Here is a 23,594-nt window from a genome sequence, read left to right as displayed (position 1 = left end):
AATCTGTATAATCCCTGAGCAACAAGCCAAGAATCTCTCTCTTCGAAAGCTTTGCTATCAGCTATTTAGTATGTGGGTATAGCTCTCAGATTTGCCTAGAAGCCTGATAAGCGTTTCGCACTTCAGTTGGTTGTGAGTTTCCAAGTTGATCGGATCGCAGCAATGTCGAACATTGCAGTTATCGGGGCAGGAGTGAACGGTGTGTCCAGTGCCATTAAGATATTAGAGCACTACAAAACCGAGGCAAAGACACCCATAAGGGTGACGATTTTATCGGAGGAATTCTCCCCTAATACGACAGGAGATGGGTCGGCGGGTCTCTGGGGACCCTATCTACTGGGCGGCACTTCGCAATCGAAAGTCTAGTAAGTACTTGTAATAATGTATGTCGATTTTAAATGCATTATAAAACCTATTTACAACAGCAAATGGTCGAAGAGTATGCACAAATTTCTGGAGGAGATCTGGTTGAGTGGGGATGCCGGAGAGGCTGGCGTCTGTCTGCTGCCCTGTATTCGCCTGACCACATCCCCTGTGGATACCGTTGGCGACTTCTGGCGTGATATTGTCTATGGAGCCATGGATCTGTCCCAGAAACAGCTGGCTGAATACAATCAAGGCCGCAGGGTTAAGTTTACGTAAGGATTAGAGTTTATTTTAAAGAGTTAATCGCCAAAACGGCGCCATTGCTTTGCACTCCCAAGCCCTAACTCAAAAATATTTTAATTAAATCTCTTAGTTACTATTTTGGATTCGAAACGTATTATATTATTTCAAACACTCCGATTGGAACTTTGAAAATTATTAGTTGGATCTTTATTGCGTTTTGTTACACAACAGATATTCATTATAATAATTATACTTGCACAATATTCGGTTTAGGTTTATTATTTTATTTAAAGTCGCTTTTAATATTATATAGCTAGAAAGTCTCAGTACAGTTAGTTAGTTACAATTACTTTCTGTAACCGATTGACTATTTTCAGGTCAGGCCTATCTTTCATTACCTACACCTCGGAACCCATTAAGCTGCTCCCGTATTTGATGAGGCGTTTCGCCCGGAACGGTGGTGCAGTTGTCCGTAAAAGGATAACCGACCTGGATGCCTTTGTCGCAGATTCCGAGTACGATGTGATTATCAACTGTTCTGGATTGGGTTCCCGGACTCTACTAAAGGACAACGACATGTACGCAGTACGCGGACAGGTTTCCCGGGTGAAGGCCAACTGGATTTTCTCGGCCGTGCTGGACGAGAGTGACGATGGCCACTACATTATACCCAAGTGAGTAACAGAGATCAAGTAACCCAATGGCACTTCTATACCATCAAAATCGCAGTACTGAGACCGTAGTCCTGGGCGGAACCCATCAGGAGCGGGACTATAACACCCAGGTCTGCCCAAAGGACAAGAAGATCATTGTGGAGGGCTGTTGCCGTTACATTCCTGGTCTGAAGCATACTGATGTCCTATGCGACTGGGTGGGACTCCGTCCAGGTCGCACCCAACTGCGTCTGGAAGCCGAACGCCGGGGAAGGAAGCTCCTTATCCACAACTATGGTCATGGCGGCAGCGGGGTCACCTTGTGCTGGGGCTGTGCCGACGATGTTCTTGATATCCTGCTGGCGGCCAGAAATGGTTCCAAGTTGTAGGCCTACAACCTATTTTAAATACATTTAACAGCCTCTTATATCTTGCACTTACCTTAATGGATCAATAAATAAAAGTCTTATCTTAGTAACTTTGAATTAAAAGATAAACATAGATCTCTAATATTTCAAAAATTAAAAATTGTGTTCCAAATATTTATGTTTGATTTATAAAACAAGTGTCCGATACAAATATTTTTATTCCATCTAAATATATTTACAAAATTTTCCTTTGTCGGACTATCTGACCACTTTTTGCCGTGTAGGCATATGGTATTATTATTATCGCAATGGCATGGGGATCGTATTGATAGGCTTATCAACGACCGCTTGGAAACGTTCCCTTATCACCCCTCTAAAAATCGCAATCTATGATTGTGCCTGCAGTTAAGTTCTTGTAGATGGGAGGCTGGGGAATTTCGAGGGTAGAGCCCAAAAGTAGGCAGACATGTATTTAAAGATGGCACATAGTATAACAGCTCAAAACTCTTCGTCGTGTCGTTTTTCGGCAGCCTCCTTGGCCAACCTGGCATCCAGGGCTTCGTGGAACTCCTCGAATCCGGGCATATCGACATACTTCAGTATTGGGGTAACTGGTAGTTCGTAGAGCAGTGCGTACATCTCGTCCAGCTCACGCAGTATGTCAAAGGGACGGGTATTGCCCACCTTGTATATCGAATAGATGGTCCGCCCGATCTCGTCATACTCGATCATACTGGTCGCCTCCTGGTCCACGGAGCTCAGGGCGATAAAACTCACCCGGGGCATGTGCATGTGCTGGGCCACATAACCAAAAACGTCGAAAATAGTCATCAGGAAGTCCCTGTTAAAGTACAACTCATCCGGAAAGGCGATTTCGTGGACGATCAGCGAGTCGTAGGTGGTGATGCCCAGATTCTTCTTGGTCGCATCGATTAGCTTCTTCTTCATCATTATGATCTGCTGGAACAGATTTCTGGGCAACGAGGAGGGAAAGAAGACCCTGTGAGGAATAGAACAATGAGTGGGTCTTTTCGCAATGGTTTTAATGATTATATCATACCAGGAGTGCCATTCCTCGGTCATCCATTCGAGCAAGCCCACTGCCCTTATCTGCGTCTCATCTTCACTGATCATCATCACCGAGCACTCGTTTTGCAGAATGTGCCGCACATACCTTTAAAACATATAAAATAAGATATATTTCAAGTATTATTTTTTATTTCAAATCTAAAACAACAATTATTGTTTATTAAGCCAGTCTTTTTTGTACTTAGAATATGTCTCCTTCATGTCCGGCAGATCGAACAGTCCCAGACTCTCGTAAACCAGGCTTTTCAGAAACGATTGGCTCCACATGAACTCGATCACCATGTCATAGTACCTAGAAATATTTTACAAATAAGCTCTCGATTTTCACTTTACTTGGGTTTTACATGCTTTGAGTTAATGTCAACTATTTGCATCCCCTCGAAAACATCCCACTGAATGTCGAATCGCAATGTGCGGATATCATCCATTGCAGATAAGTCACTTTGAATTTGTGAAAAGCACTGAAGATTTGGTTGATTGATACAAATTTAAAAGATAGAGACCGAAAACCAGAATTTAAAGCTGAAAGTACCTAATATTCTTACAAAAAATTATATAAAGAAAAGCAAAGCATACTTTTTGGGTGGTTGAAGACGATTAGTTAAGGGTTCTTCACAACAAAACTTAAGTACTATATTGGAAATACAGAATTAAGCAATTATTATTATTATTTAATTTAATCTTAATTTTAAATAATTTTGTATTACTTACTTACATAGCTTTATGCTTTATAGAAACCTTCATTTCAGTGTTTTATATATTGAAACCTAATAAGCTAAAGCATACTTCTTTGATGGCACTCATATTGCTTGTAAAACTGTTTAGCATATTGTTTTCCGAATGCGATGATATTAAATGGCATTTTTCATATACAAAAGAAATAATCGTAAATGTTTATTTGTATAACAAAATGCAAATTTTCTGTTTTGAATAATGTCATAATTAAGCGTATATACAGGCGGTAACAATCAAGGGAGATACGTGTAAATTTAATTTGTCTAATGTCTCAATTTGAATAAATTGCCACCACATAAAAGCAAATGCAGCCCAAAAGAATGTAAATAACAATCGCACCCATTTGTGGGTGAAATTCGGTGGAAGACCAATATAATAGAAAAGGACACGGGGGGACTGAAAGGCAAACCAAAACTACCCTAGCCGAACAAAAAAAAATTCTAAAGTGGAGACACGTCCTGAAATACACCTTGGATTCCTTATTTTAAAATTCAAAGACCATCGGGTGTCATTTACTAAGCAACAAACCAATTGAATAACCGAATTTGGCTCAGATGCTCGGATCTTTGACAGGGGGTTTTGAACTCGCAAAGCTGAAGAATGGGGCATCCATCGAAAGGCGGCGCATTTTTAAATGTTTCACATCCTCGTCCGTGAGACAATTGGATATTTAAATACAAGCGACACTTTTAATGCCTGGCATCGGATGTCGGTTGGACCAGTGCCATTTGTGTTTTATGGCATTTCTATTCCGGACACGTATGTCGACGTCTCATGTCGCCCTGATAAATTCAATATTGAAAAGAAATAACTTAATTTTTGACATTCATCTACTTGGAATGGTTGATTCCTGAAGATTGGTTTAAAAGAATTTGCTTTTTTCTCTTCGCTTAGCAACTCAGATATACTAAAGACCAAGGCAATACTAACATTTAGCAAGGGTTTTTTAGGAAAACAGCGTAATACCGCCAAGTCCTTAGTGGACTTTATGATGTTGCATAAAGTGTGTCGGGCATAAAAACGTCTCATTTGGGACTCATTTAATCCGCCAAATTGTTTGCACACACACTCGCATTTGCCACATCCTTTCTGCCACAAAAAGGTAAACGATTCCGGGGCAACAACAATGGCGAATTTGAATTCATTCGAAAATCGCTTAACGTCAGCCGGATGGTTTAGCATGTTTTTCGGCACACACCTGCGTATTCCCTTGGAATCGCGACCTGGGTGGTTAGGTGGTTGGGTGGTTGGGTTTTCGAGTGGTTTGGTGGTGCCATTGTTGGCCGTGACTTGCATTCGCCAGCGACATTCTGCCGCCGCTTTCATTTAAAATCGAAAATACAAAACGAATTGAAATGCAGCCGAAATGAAAAGGAGCAGAGAGGCAAAAGGAGATAGCACCGAATTTGAAATGTTCTAGTTCCTCTAATAATACCTTTAGATTGACCATTATAATCTGAGGTTGCAAGCTGATCAATGTTAAATTAGTTGATTGTAAGAACTATTCATTCCTTATCCCTAGCATTTAAAAAAAAAACGGTAAATATTGTATAATCTTGTTTATAATTTTTTATATATTTTTAAGAGTTTGAAATACTTTATATATAAACGTTTATTGGTATTTTTAAAATATAATATATATAATATCAATATCACTAACGATAAAAATAATTTCATTTGTAAATTTTATTTTGAACACTTCTCATTTCGTTATAAGGTCTCCATGGCATATTTATATCATAAGCATATTCAAAAGAAATAATTATTCCTATAAATCCTGTTTAGTAAACCCCTTGTTAGAAGAGTATGCCAATGAAAACGCGACTTGATTGTGAAGGCTGAAAAAGCCGGTTGACAATGGATGGCGGGTTGATTGGGATGGACTGGGCTGGTTTGGATTCTGGTGGAATGGGATGGGCTGGGAGATGTGCACTTGTTAGCCGCAAGGTGTTCGCAGCCTCGTCATCTGCATCCCACATCCTCACCCTCATCCACATCCACATTCCCATTCCCAACTGGGTGAGTTTCGCGGTTGTCGAAACGCAAACAAATAAACAAACAAGTTATCAGCAAGGGTTCAACAAAAGCAAAGTGCTCAAAGTAATTCAAAATACAGCAAAAGGGGAAGGAGTTGGATAATCTCTCTCTATCCTGTAGTTGGTTTTCCATTGTTTGATTATTTAGCGTTTAAATGGCGTTTAATTCTCGTTCTACGGATAAGTATATTTCAGTGCTCTGCAGATGTTAAAATACATCGCTTCGCAAACTTTTTCCGACAATGATTTTCATGTTCACTTTGAGAAACAAATTACTTTTTTGAAGTGATCATAGCTCATAATAATGCTTGTAAAAACAAATTAAACTTCAATTTTCTTTACCAACTGGGTTTTGCATGGCCTTGGCTGATTTTGGATCCTCAAGTGACTTTTTCGGGGAAAAGAGGAGGAGCCTTTCTATGAGTACTATAATCAGAGATGCAAACTTTGATATTTTCTAGCTAAATCCAGCAGTACCAAGAGTACGTTATAAATATTGAATAGCGTATTTTCTTATCATATAAATAACGAAAAAATAATTTAATAACATGTATTTCTTGCATTTTTAAGTTAGTAGATGGAGTTTATCAGAGTTCCTTGGCCCTATTCAAACAATCAGCCAAACTGGAACGTTTTAGCAGTGGTATCACAAATGTTGTTAAAAAAGTTAAGTGATGAACATTTGTATATATTTTCTCTATTACATGTATACTTGTTATCCATACTTCATTATTTATCTATTAACTATTAAAAATAGGTTAGCTGATGATAACACTTCTTAGCTTGAAAGGTGTATCGTTTTAAAACTTTTCAATTTTTGGTTAGCTATTTTTGGTAGTCCTTAGATGGCAGCACTGGACAGCTTCCCCGTCTTTAAGAAAGACGTTAAGGAACTTCCGCTTCGGTTTTAACTCACTTAGGACGCTTGCGACTTATGCAAAAGTTTTCAATTGCCTCTTATTACTGTTGTTCTTGCTGTTGCTGCGCGCTTTTTATTGTTGCGCTGACTCAAGTGAAATGCAAATTTATTCAAAATGGAGGAAAATGGAAAAGTTGGCTGTGTCTGCAAAGTCTAAATGGAAGGGCTACAGCCATAATTAAATATCATTTTTTCGCATTTATATTTGCATTTTAGCCAACCGTTTTATTTTATTTCATTCTTAATTTGTTTTGCCTAGATAATTTCGTTTAGGTCTGAGGAGGTGGGCAAAGCTAAGGATTCAGAGAAAACACTCCAACGATTGGCTAATGAAAAATACCATTTTTCCCATTAGTAACACGCGATTTTCCAATAAAATTCTAATGGGAAAATCAAATTCTTGGCGAAAAAGAGTTGGCTGACCAGCAGCGAAGGAAAATCAGTTACAACTATGGACAGTTATCTCAGCGGGTCATCTCCACGGAAGGACAATTATCGGCGGACATGCTAATTTGTGCGTGGACGAAGGACTCTCCGTAAAGCAGAATACCTCAATATTTGTTGACGGAACGTGATTTGGCGCATTTGCCGTCGCCGGAAAGAAATGGAGCCGGTCAACATGCGACCGCGCCCAATATGAGCACATCAAAAGGGCGAGGACCGCACCCACTTCAATCTCCCCTCACAGCCCTACAGCTACACCGAGAAAAATGACATTAGGATAAATATTTTTGATTTTTTCTCCAATTAAGTTAAATATGTTATCTAAGTTCCTCCTAAGATGACTGATAATTCATATTACGAACTAAATAAAATGGCATGAAATGTGATCTATACCAATTGTACAACTTTCTTAGTAAAGGAACAGTTTTCTAGATTAAAGTTCAATTTATATTACCAACATATGTATACCCGGCGTAAACACCTCTCATGATATTAATTTTACATTGCAGATGCATTATTTTCCATTTTTTTAACCAAGCACATAACAAGTTCTATGTTATCTTTCCCTAAGGCAAAAAATACAACAAAATAAGAAGTCACTGAAAACCTCAAAAAATATTTTCTAATTAAAGTGGTTCTACATCCAAAAGACTGCAGATCTCCGAAATATATAATATTTAGTATTATGTTGCTCCAAAAATATTCGAGTCATAACATTTATTTTCACTGTACACGCGCTCAACCTCCCGCGGTGCGTTTTTCTAGAAATATGCAATACGTTTTGTCCGAGCTGAGCAAACAGGCGCTTGACCAGAACCTTTTCCATTCTAAAGGAATGAGGTGGGAAGAATCACGAAGCGTAACCGCTGAACACGCAAACCGAAAGGGTTAATTAATTTAATGCCTTAACGCGGGCCACAGGAATATAGCTCTTCTAACTAGACTATTGAAACGCCATCAAGTCAAGGTAAATACTAAATACTGAAAACATTTATGCGAAAAGGAAATTCAAGGTATCTGCAACCACTCAAGGAAGCTCCACCATCTCATCCGTGTTTTATTGAAACTCCGCCTCCGAAGACGCGAAAAGACCACACCCTCGATTTTCCGAGGAAGTTCAACGTCTTTGATGTAAACTTTGATGAAAAGAAGTTCTCTGTCCTGGCCCCGAGCTATACCTTTTCAATTTTCCGCCCTGAATTGACTTCACTTTCTGGGTATCTTCCTAATGGAGTCTGAACCGAATCTTTATCCCTTAACGATAGAAAGAAAGAATAAAATGATTCTCTCACCCCATGAGGCCAGTTAAAGTCATTTGTCTGCTAATTATAAACTTATTTTCCATTAATCAAGACGCCAGTAACAAAATGCCAATACTGGCTCCCTGAGAGTAAACCCCACTTTGGGGGCGGGAGATGGTATAGGGGGCGGGGCAACCGCGATGTCAACGCCAATTGATTGCTGACTCTGACATTGGTCCTTAAATAATTCATCAGGACATCGCCGTTGCCGTTGATTTCAATTGATTGCGAAGTACCAAGCGTCTTGTTTCCAGCTCCTTCGTGTTTTGTGCCCACTAAATTATTCCACAAAAAATACAGAGTACATCGATGGGAATCGCTTGGGGACACCATCGTGATCATCGTCATCAACAGCCTATCCACCTGCCATTAACTACGCTTAACCTGGCAACATCCTTATGCGGCTTGGGGCTCAGTACACCTATAAACATTAACTTGTCAATAAAGGTAATTCATTATGTCGCACTCGAATACCCGGGGGAGCAACTCTGCGGCTCTGCCTCCGGAAAGACACGTATACCTGGCATCTTCGCATCGTTTTGTTCCAGCCTCTTTCTTTGAGAACTTTGGCAGTCTCACTCGACGGTGGTAAAATATTCCATTGGATGGGTAATAAAATCGCTTATTGCTCAACGTTTACCTTTACCCGCAGTCAAACGCGTTGAGGTCGCTGTTGCAAAACTCTAATGGAGGTTTTATTGGCATTGGTATGATGTGGTTTTCTGGCGGCCATGGTCGCAGGACATCTGATGGTTAAGAAAAATATCATGAGATTAATACCTTGAAGATGTATCACGATGTATCTTATGAATATCATGAGATTAATAGCTTGAAGATATATCTATAGCTGATATCTTGATTATAATTTGACTGGTTTAAGAATAACATAGCAAATAGCCTTTACTAATATAGATTTTACTATAATATTTTAACCCTCATGGCCTACTTTATAAGGTATACCTTGGAATATTTACATATAAATTGTAATTTAATTCTTTTCTACAACACGCAATACCAAAATATCTTAAAATATATACTTTTAATGAAAATGAAATCTTACAGTGTGCAAATGACCCATAAACAATATTTTCTTTAATCATTGAAAATGAATTTAGAATAGAACAACATATCCGTTAAGAAATATATTTCAAAATAATTTATTAAGTGGCGCGTTATTTAAGAAATATAAAAAAATGTATGTTAATTGAACGAATGAAATTGATACAAGTTTGTTTTGTATTTTCAAGCCAGTCTCATAATCCCATTTCACTTCTAGAGGTTTTCAGATACGTGGACTTGGTACCTTATGGACTGGGCTGGGATGCTGGTTCTCGGCACTCGCGTGACACGTCAGATCCATTTTTCGAAATATATTTTCTTCGGAATTTATTTGCCTGTCATTAGAGTTTTTGCCAAACGTGCTTTGGTCGCATTTGCAAGTGCTCCTGTGGGGACGACTATGTTCGACATGGAAGAGCCACACCAAAGACCATCGGATGGGGCGAGGGATGGAGATGGACGTGGCTTCGGGAAAAAAACCCAACCGTGGAAAACCAACATCAGTGGAAACGGTCACAGGACGCTGACTTCTCCGCCATGGATTAGAGGGGAAAAAAGGGGGACACTTTTGTATCTGTATCTCTCGGATACTCACACACACACGTGTGTGTTTTATGAAAATTGCATTTCAATTGACAAACACGGGCGAGTGGAGCATAAAATATGGCAATTTACCTCCATCGTGCTCAACTCTTTCGTGCTTTATGCCTCCATGCCATATTACGTTGATGAAATTGTTTTCGTTTTGGACAATTTTCGTGCTGGTTGAGTAGCAGGCAGGATGGGGGCAACGTCTGTCCAGGATATTTATTATTTTATTAGCGACGTGTGTTGGTGGGCCGTCGTTCTTGGGAGTGCCACAATTTTCACGGATAAACCCCTTTCGCAGTTGGCCAAAAACCCCTTGGCTTGATGGTTATGATAATTAAGTAATGGCTTCGCGGCTTCGGCATATGGACACATCCGGACATCCGTAAGTGCTGCCCACTCGAGCGTTTCATTTATGCAAACAGGATTCAGGATACTTCGAATTGTTAGTAGTTGTTTATTATACTTTGGTCTAGTTGTGTGCCTTGAGTAATTACTTCAAACAATTTTCATAACACATAACTTACTACAAACGTCGAATTTAAAGTAAAATCATGCGATTTCCAGCGATCGTAGATTGGTTAGGAATATTTGTTTTTAAAGCCATAATTAAATAAAATATTTTTAAACTTACCAAATTCATAAAAAATGATTATCCTGCAATGCTACGTCTAATTATCACCTTGAAAAATAAGAAAATTCAATTTATGTGATTACAGCCTCTGAAATGGTGTGATATCCATATCTAAATGACTTTGGAAGCTTAAGATTTATTCCACTTTGAAGTTACCAAAAACCAGTTTAGCAAAGACCAACTACTTTGTATAAAATCAAGATTGTTTATCGTACCCTCCACGGTGTCCATTCAAGCAAAAACATTTTGAGTACATTTCAAGCAATACATTGGGCAATTAGAAGCGTTTTCGATGGCCACAAAACGATTTGTTAAACGATTTTTATTTATGATTTTATGTGCACATGCCACCTCAACAACCACCAGCTAGCCACCAATCGATGATAAAAGACTTGCGCCCCGATAAACCCTAAAAGCCGCAGAAGTTTGGCATTCGGAGTCAGGTGATGGTATTTGTGATTGCCTTTTATACAGGTCTGTAAACGTATGGACTCTGGTCTGGTATACTGGTCTCCATTGATTGGTAATCGCACTGCGCTATCACTAGAGCTAAACACCTTTCGTAAGTTCCTAAGTAAGCTGGCCAACCGTTTATTTTTATCACCATATCTGGACAGTTTACTAAAAAAGTAGTGAAGTGAATGGAAGTGGACTTAAGGGCAAAGTTCAGAGCGCGGCATGGAACACAAAAGAACTTAGTGCTTCCTAATTGCGCACTAAATTAACTGAAATCAACAGCAAAACAAAAAAAAACTGGGAGAATAAATAATAATGAATGGAAGGCGAACTGGACTCGAATCGGATCGTAAAGCCGTCAGCGCACATTGAACATGAAATGCACCGCCAATCAAAAAGGCGCACATAAAAGTTACCCACTGAATTGCCGAAAAGAAATTAACTCCAAGCTCATACACTCACCCTCGCCTTAATAAATGGGTATAATCTACGTACTCTTTAAAATTGAAATTCAACTTTGGTGTCTGCCATATCTGCTGGCACCGCCTCTTGTGTCAAAACTGCTTCTGCTGATTTTCAGCGGGTTTCGAAACGAGAGGCGAAACAATTCAATTCGTCTCAGTGGGAATTATAGCTAAGTGGGCAGTTGAGGGACTATAAAAAGTGGTTCCATTTTAGCATTGTGAAGAAAGCACAGCCTCTTGGTGATAAAATATTGCATATTTTTGGGATAATACTCTTAAAACTTAACTTCTTCACTTAAATAAAGTGTTATTACAAAAGTACAATTAAATTAATTCAAAGTTCACCAATAAAAAAGACAAATATGTTTGGATAAGGAACAAATATTTGAAAAAATATTATTCAAGCAAAGGACTCTGAAAGAGCATTACATAATATTTATTAAAATGGAAACGTCAAATAAATACATGAAAAATAATATTTGGTTTTTAATGTTTGTATTTAAAATATTAATGAATATGAAAATATTTGAGTGAAGGTAAAAAGTATTCGGTACGATCTTTGTCATATTCACTTTAATAAATTTTTAATTTTATAAAAAGTAAAGTATTGAATATGTATCTCATTAATTTAATCTTATTTATTTACTATAATTGTAAACTTGAATAGTTCCATATTTAACCGTAAATAAAACTGCAATGCATAAAAAGCAAAGCAAAAGAATTTACAATAACTAAGAATTTAAGGGACTTACAGTGTTTTTATTAAATAAAATGGAAATCTACAAATATACGAGTATTATAATATTTTAGATAAGTTCAGATTTCATTTTCAGTAATTTTTGTAATATTGTATGATAACAAAAGAAAACAAAACCTTGACTGTCTAGCTTACTAACCACTTTAACCAGGGCCGATTCGGAGATGGAGAGTTAATGGATCTCCCACCCCCTTGTCCACCCCCAAAATATTGGGTCCAAAACGACGGCCGCATTGTCATTGAAAAAACATTTTCGGCAGCAACTCAGCGCGATCAATTTAAATTAAGCCGAAGATTTTGTTTTAATTAAAAATCTTCAAATACGCTTAATGACAATTAATTGGTCAACATCAGACCAGTCATCGCCATCGAAATCGTCGCCCTCGCGTCGATGGATGGATGGATTTTGAAGGGCAAGATATCTAGAGGGACGGGATGGATGGAGGATCTCCGGCCAGATGGCCAGAAGTCACGCAACCTTCATAAAGCGATCGGAATCGGGGCTTTTCCTCTTTGAAGTTACAGCTGCTGTTGCGTGTTGCGAATGGAGATTTCTTCGCCGATTTCAGTTCAATTGAAACAAATCGAAACAGAGCGAATTCAAAGGGCGCCACCCTGGAAGAATTCTTTTTCTGGTTTGATCTTTCGAAGAAAAGGGCAAAGTATTGTATCTTATACAGGGAAGTAAAGTACCAATCCTAGTAAGCATTACTAACCTTGTTAAGTTGATGAATGGCTTTGCGACTTGTTATTAATTTTACAACTTCCAAACCCACATAAAAAATGAATAGGCTAACACCCCTTTGCATTGTGTGTGGGTTTTAATTAAGCCAAGAAAGGTGACTCTAATGACTAGTTATGCACTCTGTGGCCCAATTGGGGAAATGCACACGATAATCTCTGAACTTTACACTCGACAATGGGCTAGGTGCCATCACCACCACTATTACCCAATTCCATTCCGCCCACCTCTGCCCTATAAAATAGCTGACCAGCTGACAGTCCCCAAAGACAACACAACTGATGGACTGCTGATGACATAATATGCAAATAGATTGCCACAAACCACAACCAACTACCAACAACACGGCACATAAAATACATCCTTTGCATGCCCCTGTAAATCGGGGGTGGTACACCTTCTTAGTCTGACCTGTGAATAGTTTTTAGCTTGATTTCTTCAGGGAATTCCGTATCCAGAGCTTTGTCCAAGCTGACAAAATAAAGGAGTTGCTGTGCTTACAACTGTGATAGAGATGGGTGAATAAAATAGCGTTACTATATTTACAGGTTCCTTGAGACTGGTAAATCCCTGAAGCTTGTATATGTTATAAAAAGTGTGGTTACGTTTTCCTCTAAGGCCTTAATGTGACTTCAAAGAATGAGAGATAGCAGAAGTAATTAGTATATGAAAACTATAGATAGCAAAGAATAAACTAATATCATCTTTTGAAATCTTAAAAATCAGTGAGGGATTGTCTAAAAAAATCACAAAAGGCGAAATAATATTGTATTTTTACTGCAAAAAAAACCGTGCCCCCAAAGGTGAAATTTTGGAACCGCTACCTTTTAGTTTTAAGAAAAATTCCTTTAATTTGGTAAATTTGGATAAAATAATTATTCCGATCTATTAAGTATATCGTTTAAAATTCAGGGCAAATACATTTTTTGGTTTATCTGAGTTTACGCTACCATCCCTAGTTCTACTATACTTGCGTACTATGGCAAAGGGTCATGCAGTTCGTTTGTCTCCATTTCGCTTTCGCGTTCCCGTGGCCTTAGTAATTTGCTTAATTACTTTAACTTGTAAATAGAGCTGTGAGGATAACGACTGCTGCTAAAGGTACAATCACAAGGAAGGTGCGGGCTAATCGCTCCGCAGAATAAACGAACTGGGCGACTAGCGGTATTATTAGGTGACAGTTTTGCATAAGCCAAGCGTTTTGGCTGTAATTAAAATAATTACCTTTTCCGATTAACCCAGTTCCGAGGCTTGCTGCTCAATTTTCTGCATTTTGGTGGTCCGTGTCTGTCAGTCTGTTCCACTTCCATTTCCATTTCCATTAGCCGAGCATTGTGGCAGCCCCGAGCTGTTGCTATTATGTTGTCACATGTTTACTGAGGCATGAGCGAAGCGATTACGGAAGGGGTGGAGTTTCGGATTCCGGAAGGGGTTATCGTAACCGTAACCCTAACCGGAACTGAGGAAACAGTGGCAACCGCATAAGGACATCACGCCTTGCGGCGCTGATTGTTCCTTTTGTTGCCTTCTATCCTTGTCGTAGGTTGCCGATTCGGAATCGGAATCGAGACTTACCCTTTGATCCCAAACCCCCCATTGGCAAAGCGACATTATCCCATAATTATAGGGCCACCGTATGCTGAACTGGGACACGTGCGCCTTCTGTTCTGTTGAGCCAATATTTATGCAACAATTTAACCGCAAAATTTATTAATGCTTTTGCCAAATTGTTTAAAAGCTTTGTCAGCGGGCGAACCCTTTTTCCGGCCCATGATGTGGCCAATTTTCAGATTATCAGATTTTTGTTTTGCCTTAAACGGTTTCAATGATTCTTTGGGAACAATTGGAGAGTAATTTGAAGCTTGAAAGAAAAGCAGATTCAATGCTAAGCGGTATGCGAGTATTAAATTTCCTAACATGAAAAAGAATTACGGAAAAACTCAACCACATATCGTTCAAACATTGTAAAAACTAAGTATTGTTATTAGCTTAAAGTTGAAAACTTGAACTATCTTGATTCCTTAAACACCTAACATTAGGTAGTATTTTAAAATGTACTTCTATAAAAAAAATACCTAAATAACTATAGTTCTTCTCTTTGAAAAAATATTTCCATTGCCAATATTATAGTGCACTAAAGAACGCCATACATGCCTTTTAGAATTTCAGTCTCCCACATCTAATGTTCTGTTCTTATCTTGCTGTCTGAATCCATTTCCATGAACTGAAATCGCAATAACTATTACGACTTCTGCTCCCAATTGTTCTTCTGTCTCCTTTTCAGTCCCATCAAAAAAAGCAAATAAAACAGTTAAGAACAATTAAGTTTCTGAAATCATGCAAAAGTTCGAAAATGTCAAACTCCGAAGCGTGAGAAACATTTTTGCAGTGATGTTGAATCAAAACTCCCGAGAAGGATAGCGATATTTTTTACAATTAACGAATGCGACCCAGCTTGGGGAATTGTGGGAGACAAAAAACTGCAGTGCACTGCAAGAAACTGTTAAGGAAATATAATTATGTATCACTATTTGATTTACTAAAATTAAATACTAACATTTTGGTATCTTTTATGTTATCTTGTAGCTTTTTTAAAAGTGTGAAGAGGGTTTTTAACCAACTTTTGGACATCTCTGGAATATTTCTTATAGTGAACACTGTCAAGCTCAAATCGTTTCAGTCATGCGATTTTTTCCCTCAATCAAACCCAGCCCAGCTCCATCACCATCACCATCTCCATCTCCAGTCCGATCCGGTCCGGCCTGGCATTGGTGTCCGGAACGTCGTGTATCTGTATCCGTTGCCCATGGCTGTATCTATATCTGTATCGGTATCTGGATCTGTAGTCGCATCGCAGTCATGTCACCCTTTTCATTACGTTCCATTAAGAGTGTTGGGGGATTAATTGAATTTAATTGATTTGCCAAAGCAGACTAAATTGGCCACACTGTCTAGATTCCGGGGGCAGCACCGCAACAGATACTCGGCCCAGATAATTATCCATGAGATACGAATGCTCGTACCATACATATGGATGTACATTACACCCGGAGCGAAGGAGGCATCGGTATTGGCTTCCATCTCGCTGTGTTGGTTGGCTGGATAAATTAATGAGCACATGAATTCGGATTCCCACTTTGGGTGCTACAATAACATCAGCAGTTGATCATCCGAACAGTGGTTGCAAATAGTACACACACCGAGATGTGGCCTATGCACATATGACATCATCATCATCATCGGCAGCTTGGCTTTTGTGCGGGTGCCTCAGTCCGTCCGTCCTCGTATTTGTTGTTGTGGCTGGCTTAATTACACAACGAGCTCACAGTTTGAGGTTCAGATACTTTACTACCCGGCAGATACAGATACTCGTTGAGCTCCCTGCGGAGGCGTGAGATCCCAGCAAACGGAGCCCGAGACGGAGTTGGAGCTGGTTGGCTTTTCAAGTAACCGCGTTGACACTTTTGACAATGGAGCTTGTTAATTATCTAGTTTGTGGGTGCTGCTTGGGCCAATTAATGCATGCAATCAACTTCTGGAGTCTAAATATAGATCCTAAACATCTAATGAGAGTTTGTTCCAGTTTTGTATGCTTGGGGGGGTATTCAGGTCCTTACAGAAAAATTTACCAGAGGTTACTTCAACTATACATAAAAAATGATACAATTAATTTATTTATAAAATTGCACTTCTTATAAAATTTCAAAGTGTACATTTTAAATTAGTTAGCCATTATAAATCTAAAAACTTTGATGAAGTTCAAAAAATTGATTTACATATGGTCCATAATTTACCCATGTTATATTTTAGTAAGAGCCATACTTGAACAATGTATGGTACATACTAAGTTTTAGTATGACACATTTAAATTAAGTATGATCCATACTAAATTTCAAAATCTTGGTCATAAGTGTTATACAATTTTGAAAGGAATGTAGCTGGTCCTTATATAAATCCTTAGATTGCTCTAGAACATTCGTAAAAACTGTTAGAAAGTAAAATAATTTAATTTAAACAAAATTGTTATGATTAAAAAGTGTAAGCGGTGAAAAATTGAACTGCATAGTTGTGTAAGACAATTGGAAATGCTTAACGAAACTAAAATATTATCTAAGATATAAAGATCGGTATCAAACATCCCAATAAATTTTGGTACATTTTAAATTAGATATTAGGGTCAGTTATTACTTTTTACTTGCACCAGTTATTTTTGAAAACCTGAAAAAAATATAGCCAAATTTCGATATGGCTAATACATCTACCAAAATATTCTTTACTATCCTCTTCCCACTCGTTTACTCTTTAAGTAGACTATTGACAGCTTAAAAAGTTGTGATTTCAAAAGTTTTTAGCTAGCTTTGGTATACCAATGAATACTTTGGTATACATTTAAAAAAATATAAAACAAATAAGAAGGGTGACACCCAAAATTTTAGTTAGTTACTAGTTATGAGCTTGTGATTTATAATACAAAACTTAGTCCGGTTTTATTACGGGCTAAATAAAAGCTAGATCCGATAAAATAAGACCAAATTAGTATTAAAACTAAACTAATTGATCAAAAAGATATCCTTTATTTTAATAATTTTGTTTCCCCAAGCATAAATTTCAATGACATTGCCATTGGTTGCTATTGGGAGTGCTGATCCCGTACAGAGATACCTAAAATGTTTACATAAAAATCACTATTTAATTATTTAAAAGCTCTGCGGATAGACAGAGAGCCTAAAAAAGAAACGACAAGAACAGCATGCACATTGTATATACGCTATACTACTACTATTCCCATGTATTTTTTTGGCTCGCTTAAACAAATAAAGCTGTATGAGAGCAAATATTTTTGTTCGATTTGTATTTGTTTTACCTTGATTTGCACGGCGAGGTCCCAAACGGTTGGCTCCGCCCAGAACATGGCTCTGGAATGTGTGTTATCGCTCGGAGTTTTCCTGTGTTTTCCTCCGTTTTTTTGTATATTTTTTGGCATATGGCTGCGCTCCTTCAGCACACACGAATGGGAGCCGATCCGCCCCACCACCCCCAGCGGAGAGGGGCCCTCGTCGGGGCCACCAATTGGGGGTTTACCAGAAGGGGCAGCTCCTCCCACTCGCCAATGGAGCTCTCGACAATCCAATCACCGTCGACTCGCCACTGCGCATGGTGGCAAAGGGGTGGGGCGGATGGGTGACTGCGATTGCGCCTCTGTTTTCAGTGATAACAAATCTTTATCGGGGCAATGGTTGCTTATCTGGACACGAATGGAAAATCAATCGATTCAATCGAGTTTCGTTTGTTTGGTAATTAGCTTTTGGACAATGTTGTTGCTTCTCCGCCTTCTCTGCTCTCTCGTTGTGTTTTTTTAGTGAGTATTTGCATTAAATATCTCGGCCTCTGTTGCTCTTGTGGGGTTAGAAAAAATACAGACTTTTGAAAAAATATTCGGAAACTAGGACAGCAGCTTCAACTAACAATATAGTCGCGATATTTAAATGAATAGGCAGGGTGTTTTGATGGCATTTTATTCCTTAGTTTATATCAGTACACGGTTTGAACGCAAGAAGGGCTTTTAAGATATGATTACTGGCAGTCGTGGGCTTTTTAAAAACATAAAACAATTATGTCTTTTATTAGTAACTATAACTATTATTTCTAAAAAATATGTAAGAGCATATAGGTCACAATGATAGGGACAAACAGTCCATTTTAGGAAGCAGTTATAAAATCGGCTACTCCAAGTTCAAGAAACAACGAAATTTCTATATGACTGATCCCCGATAAAATTTCCAATTAAAATGGATTAATTCAAGGAACTTAAGTTGATAAAGCTTTCTTAGTACACAAAAAATATGATATGCTTTGCTTTGTAGCTTTAAAAAAGACTATTCAAAAATTTGGTAATATACAAAGAATGAAGTGATCACTTGCCAAGTCCTCACTGAGCTCTGCTAGAATGACTATTCCAGAGAGTATAATGATCGTAGCAACTGTATAAAGCTACGAGTATACCGAAAAGTTTATCTTCAACCATAGCCAAAGGTAGTCCCGGCAAACAGACGTAAGCCATAAACATAATTACAACTTATCAATAAAAGCGAGCACTAACCCGGTAGACTCCGTGTCGCCACAAAACTCATTCCACCTTTCCCTTTATCGGACCCCGAACTATTTGCTTTCTGCTGGCTTGGGCTCTACGTCGAATGAGCCGCGTTTACAAGTTGTAAATTATACAAATACCGATCAACAAAGGTGCAAACAGAAACATCAGCCAAGTGGGAATTGAAAGTGATCCGTAATCATACTCGATATAATACCTTAAACAATTTGACCAGGTTTTATAAAAATAATCTTCGAACTACTTTCGATTTCTTTACACCTAAATATATTATGAACTTACAACAATTTCTAGTGATGTACACTACTTGCCAGTCACTATCGGGGGTGTCACAGAAATCTCTTCGGGCGAAATTTGAGGAGAATTTACGTAAGGATCATTTTCCCCGTATTTCGCCCGAAAAGATTTTTGTGACACCTTCGCATGTAAGGACATCACTGAGCTCATAAGCTGTCAATAATTACAATAAAAATTGCTGTTTGGATAAATCGTAGTACCATAAATATTTGTAAACAATTCTATCGCCTTTTACCGATCTGCGCGTGGTAGTACTACTTAACCGATATGCTGCAATGGTTTGAATGGACGGGGGTGCTATAAAACCGGAGTTTTATTTCAATCTGCCGCCTCCAGGTTAAATATATGGGCCTATCGACGGAAAAGAGCAATCGATCTGTGACCCACCATCGGACGGACTTCCCCGATTAGATAAGGGTACTAACGCCCAATCCCAGCCCCTTCCCTCCCTACGAAGGGCCAGTGGCTCCAAGCCGCCTGCCACGGTTCAAAGTCAGAGGGAGTCAAGGGACTGTAACCCAGCCCCAGTTACCATAAACTCACTTGGCCAAGCGCGTCCTGTTTGTGCATCCCCGATCCAGAGGCACAACCACAATCACACTCCTATCTGACCCGAGTGGAGCCCACACGAGCAGCCAACAACTATCGATCTATAAAGAGGCACTAAATCAACAATAACACCGCCGCAACACTGAGTGGAGTAAGAGCTATAAATAAATTATTTATAGCTTCGGTGGTGGAATATTGCCACCACACAGAGGTAATAGATGGATCGGTTGGCGGTATCGGTTTGGATTGGGTACACCACGGAATACCTTTTTCTATATGACTGCATAAAGCGGGTAGAGGTGGAGACCGTGGGGCTAAATGAAATTGCACTGCCCTGGGACTCTCTCTCGCTCTGCTGGTACACTGAAAATTCTTATATAATTTCGTTTAATAATATCAAAATCTATTTCATCTATCACTGAGAGCTTAACAAATCTTAAAAATTTCCTACACAAGTTCGAACAACATTAATAAAGATCACTTGGTTTTTCAAAGTCTTTCGCTTCTGCAACGTTAAAATTCCCAACAGGTTCTGGCTATTACACGGAAAATGGTCGATCATTATTGAATTTTCAGAAAACATATATTGATTTGGTAACTTCTCAGACATGATAACAATTTTGTAAATATACTGTTGCGTATATTTGAAACATCTAATATAATTATTTCTTATGTGAGGTTCTAAATGTTCATGTTCTTAAATTTTCTAGAAATACCTTGCTATTTTGTTCTGTGTACGAGAATAGAGAGAACATACGAAAATTACTTTGATAACCGATTGTGTGCGTTGATAACTGATAGCCATGTTATTATTAAGGGCTATTAAAATTCTGATTGAAAATTCATGTCAAAAATATATTTTATTATCCATTTTAAAACTTCATTTCGGTTCTTGATTACAACAGGGCAATATGGAATCCAATCGAATCGTAACAATTCGAATTGTTTAGAAACGACTGCTTACACTTCTTTGGTGATATGGGAATGCAAGACCATAGACAGCGTTTTCATATAATAGCCGGTAGAGTTATCAGACTACTATATATGGTGTCTGGTTTTAATGCCTACTCTGTGTAGCTTTCTTACAGGTTACGGGCTCTCCGAATGACATAGGCATTTTCATAATTGCTTTGTTATTAATAGTCTTTACCACTTCTGCATTATTAGTGATAGCAATGGAAATAAAAGAGTGCTTATATTTTTAATTCGATAACATTTTGGTAGACCTCTGCTTAGTGTGAAAAAAGTAAAAAATTTAAAATTTGCGATATTTAAAGGATTACTAATTACTATTATTAAGGGTCTTAAACGTACAATTTTCAATCTTTATTTTAAATCCTATATGGAGATAATCTGGAAATCATCACAATGGTTTAGATTATCATTTAAGTTTTTGGCTTTTGGTGGGTTTAGAAAACTTCAAAAGTGGGAGATTCAAATATATACCTAACTATTGCTTCATTTAAAATGTTTACCACTTAATAATCACTATCACTATGGATAATCTCTACCATTTAACTAGAAATTTGGGTAAATTAGCAAATTTGTTATTTGAGGCTCTGTATTTTGAATTTAATTGTTAATACTGATGGCTCCTTCCTTCATACAAAATCGATACGTAGGATATCTTAAGATGATCAACACTCTTTACTTTCTTTCAACTAGCACATTCGGTCGGATTTTAATGGACGGACGTCAATCTTGTGTGAATATCCGTCAGATTTGTACATGGTTCTCTAATTGGATCTAGAGCAGAAAGGGAGTGGGAACGGTACCAAGTCTATGGGAATCGGAGCGGAGAAGACTCCACTTGTTCACACTCCATCCTCGACGCACTAAATTTGGTGTGTAATTCTTTAAATCGTTGCCATGTGTTGGAGGAGCGATGCCAAAACCAAGTGACACAAATAATTCGGAGCTGGGATCTGGGACGCCCGGAATTATTCAAATCTGTGGCGAAGACTGGAGGGTAAAACGGGAGCTCATAACACTTATTTATGCGGCCGATGAAATGGGAACATTAGCTCTTTGTGTTTTGTAAATATTTGTCATAATTTCGAGGGGTGTTCAACGACATGTGCGCTCCACCAGAAAACCAGACGATATTTTATTTTCAGGGCATTTAAAAATGTCCCACTGCCACTGGGTATTTGTATTCTGAGTTGTGCTTTTAATGTCGCAATTAAATGCATGAGTTTTAAAAAATTAGATGCCTGTCAAAATTGTCTAATTTATGGTTCTCAAAAAGCTTTGCTCCAAAGATGTTCCCCAAATTAAGATACAATTGGATAGACTCTTTCTGCCTGGTCTCAGAAGTTCCCGTTGAAATCTCAGACAAGAAGTGTTATTAGAAAATTCAAAAAACTAGAAACTAAATTTCTTTTTACTTTTAAATTATAGTTAACTGATAAGTTGCCTAAGATCTTCCAGTACCAGAATAAAGTAGATAAATACATATAATACCACTGTATACTTTCTACCGGTCAAATGTATTGGACATTAAAGATTTTAGCTCAAAACATTTTTCTTGTTAATATAATTTTCCGAGAACCTTTTAAATTAAGGTTTCAGATCCAAATGATATGGGTATCTTGTACATATTAGTTCTGAAATTATAATTGTCCGTGGACTTTTTAAATTAAGGTTACAGATCCAAAATTGTATATATTTTGATTTCATGAACATATTCTTTCGGAAATACAGTATTCAATTTGACTTAACCTATGTGTACAACTGAGCTAGACATTTTAAGAAGACATCTTTTAGAAAGTTATATTTATGAAAATAACTTAAAAAGGAATACTAAAATGTTTTTGAATTAAGAACGCTTAGTGAAGCAAATTAAAAATGGCATTCGGAATCAATTTCATTTAAATACATAATGTATTTTACATCTTATCAATAAAATACTGAACAAACCTGAACATTTTAACAACAATTGAATAAATACAAAATAGAGTTTATTGACTAAGAGAAATAAGTCAGAAGAAGATTATAATACCACCTTTCTTTGGTTCTTACCATAGTGACTACAGCTTTAGCAGTTCCATAGATCGTACTGGGCTAGATTTCCTGATCGATTATGATCTGATTACAATCAGAAACGTCATAAATAACCTCTTATGATCTGCATCTATACACGTAGTTAAAACTCCCCGAAATAGACAGTGGAATTAAGCACTTGACACTAAAAATAAATGAATTGCAAACAACACAAAGGTGAAAACCCTTTGGCTCGAAAAAATCATACTGAAGTGCCCACTTGCCCCCAGGAAATCACTTAGCCACCGTTCGCCGAGGCAGAAACCATTTGAAGTTAATGGCGCAAAAACCAATCGCGAGTGCCAAGTCAAAGCTGCCAAAGGGAAAGGGATGGGAAAAGGCAATTGGGGGATAGTCAAGTGTGAAGAATGCGGCATTAGTGGTTGCGGTGGTGCCAGGAACCACTTGAAATTAAATGGCGCGGGGCACTTCAAACGCCAAAGACAACAGCGATTACCAAATCGATGGCGGTTCAAAAAAGAAAGGCCAGAAAAAAACCAAAAAAACGAAGGAAGACCAAAGAGCCCGCCCCCAAAAGCAGAGCAGAGGTAAACCAAAGGCCAGCAAACACGCGCCCAGCACACGCATACGCACCACCACCCCCTGCCGCCCAAGACACCACCTCCCCCGCCACCCACATACCCCCCAACCACCATTGTTCGGCGGTCGCATTGATTTGAACGAATCAAAGCGGTATGCGCACTAAAAATACCAACAACAAGCTACCAAAAAATCCAGATTAA

General features: G+C 38.2%; 2 protein-coding genes and 1 long non-coding RNA gene across 6 annotated transcripts; 1 reads left to right on the top strand and 2 right to left on the bottom strand.

Annotated features, from left to right (window-relative positions):
• The first annotated feature begins 120 nt into the window (after window positions 1-120).
• On the top strand, window positions 121-1,736 carry Daao2 (D-amino acid oxidase 2). The gene is made up of 4 exons (XM_017072297.4): window positions 121-365; window positions 426-638; window positions 987-1,283; window positions 1,339-1,736. The coding sequence occupies exons 1-4, from the start codon at window positions 163-165 to the stop codon at window positions 1,649-1,651; spliced, it is 1,026 nt and encodes a 341-aa protein (XP_016927786.3). The 5' UTR covers window positions 121-162; the 3' UTR covers window positions 1,652-1,736.
• Window positions 1,737-1,866: 130 nt separating this feature from the next.
• Window positions 1,867-3,279, bottom strand: LOC108010824 (uncharacterized). Its single transcript, XM_036822729.3, has 4 exons — window positions 3,068-3,279; window positions 2,901-3,011; window positions 2,691-2,804; window positions 1,867-2,630 (listed from the first exon to the last, which is right to left on the bottom strand). Exons 1-4 carry the CDS (start codon window positions 3,145-3,147, stop codon window positions 2,129-2,131), a joined length of 807 nt encoding a protein of 268 aa, XP_036678624.2. The 5' UTR covers window positions 3,148-3,279; the 3' UTR covers window positions 1,867-2,128.
• Window positions 3,280-7,580: 4,301 nt separating this feature from the next.
• On the bottom strand, window positions 7,581-20,100 carry LOC118879767 (uncharacterized). 4 transcript variants are annotated; one of them, XR_011604479.1, is made up of 4 exons: window positions 19,804-20,100; window positions 17,719-18,250; window positions 8,146-8,900; window positions 7,581-8,088 (listed from the first exon to the last, which is right to left on the bottom strand). It is a non-coding gene; the product is annotated as an uncharacterized lncRNA (long non-coding RNA). The 4 variants fall into 4 exon arrangements; XR_005016111.3 differs by having other exon boundaries at window positions 7,581-8,575; window positions 8,629-8,900; XR_010655422.2 differs by having other exon boundaries at window positions 7,581-8,575; window positions 8,675-8,900; window positions 19,804-20,098.
• Between the last annotated feature and the right edge of the window lie 3,494 nt (window positions 20,101-23,594).

Source organism: Drosophila suzukii, chromosome 2L (assembly GCF_043229965.1).
Source record: "Drosophila suzukii chromosome 2L, CBGP_Dsuzu_IsoJpt1.0, whole genome shotgun sequence".
In the NCBI taxonomy this organism is placed as follows: domain Eukaryota; kingdom Metazoa; phylum Arthropoda; class Insecta; order Diptera; family Drosophilidae; genus Drosophila; species Drosophila suzukii.
The sequence above is the reverse complement of the archived record's forward strand: the minus strand, read 5'-3'. Positions and strand labels throughout refer to the sequence as shown.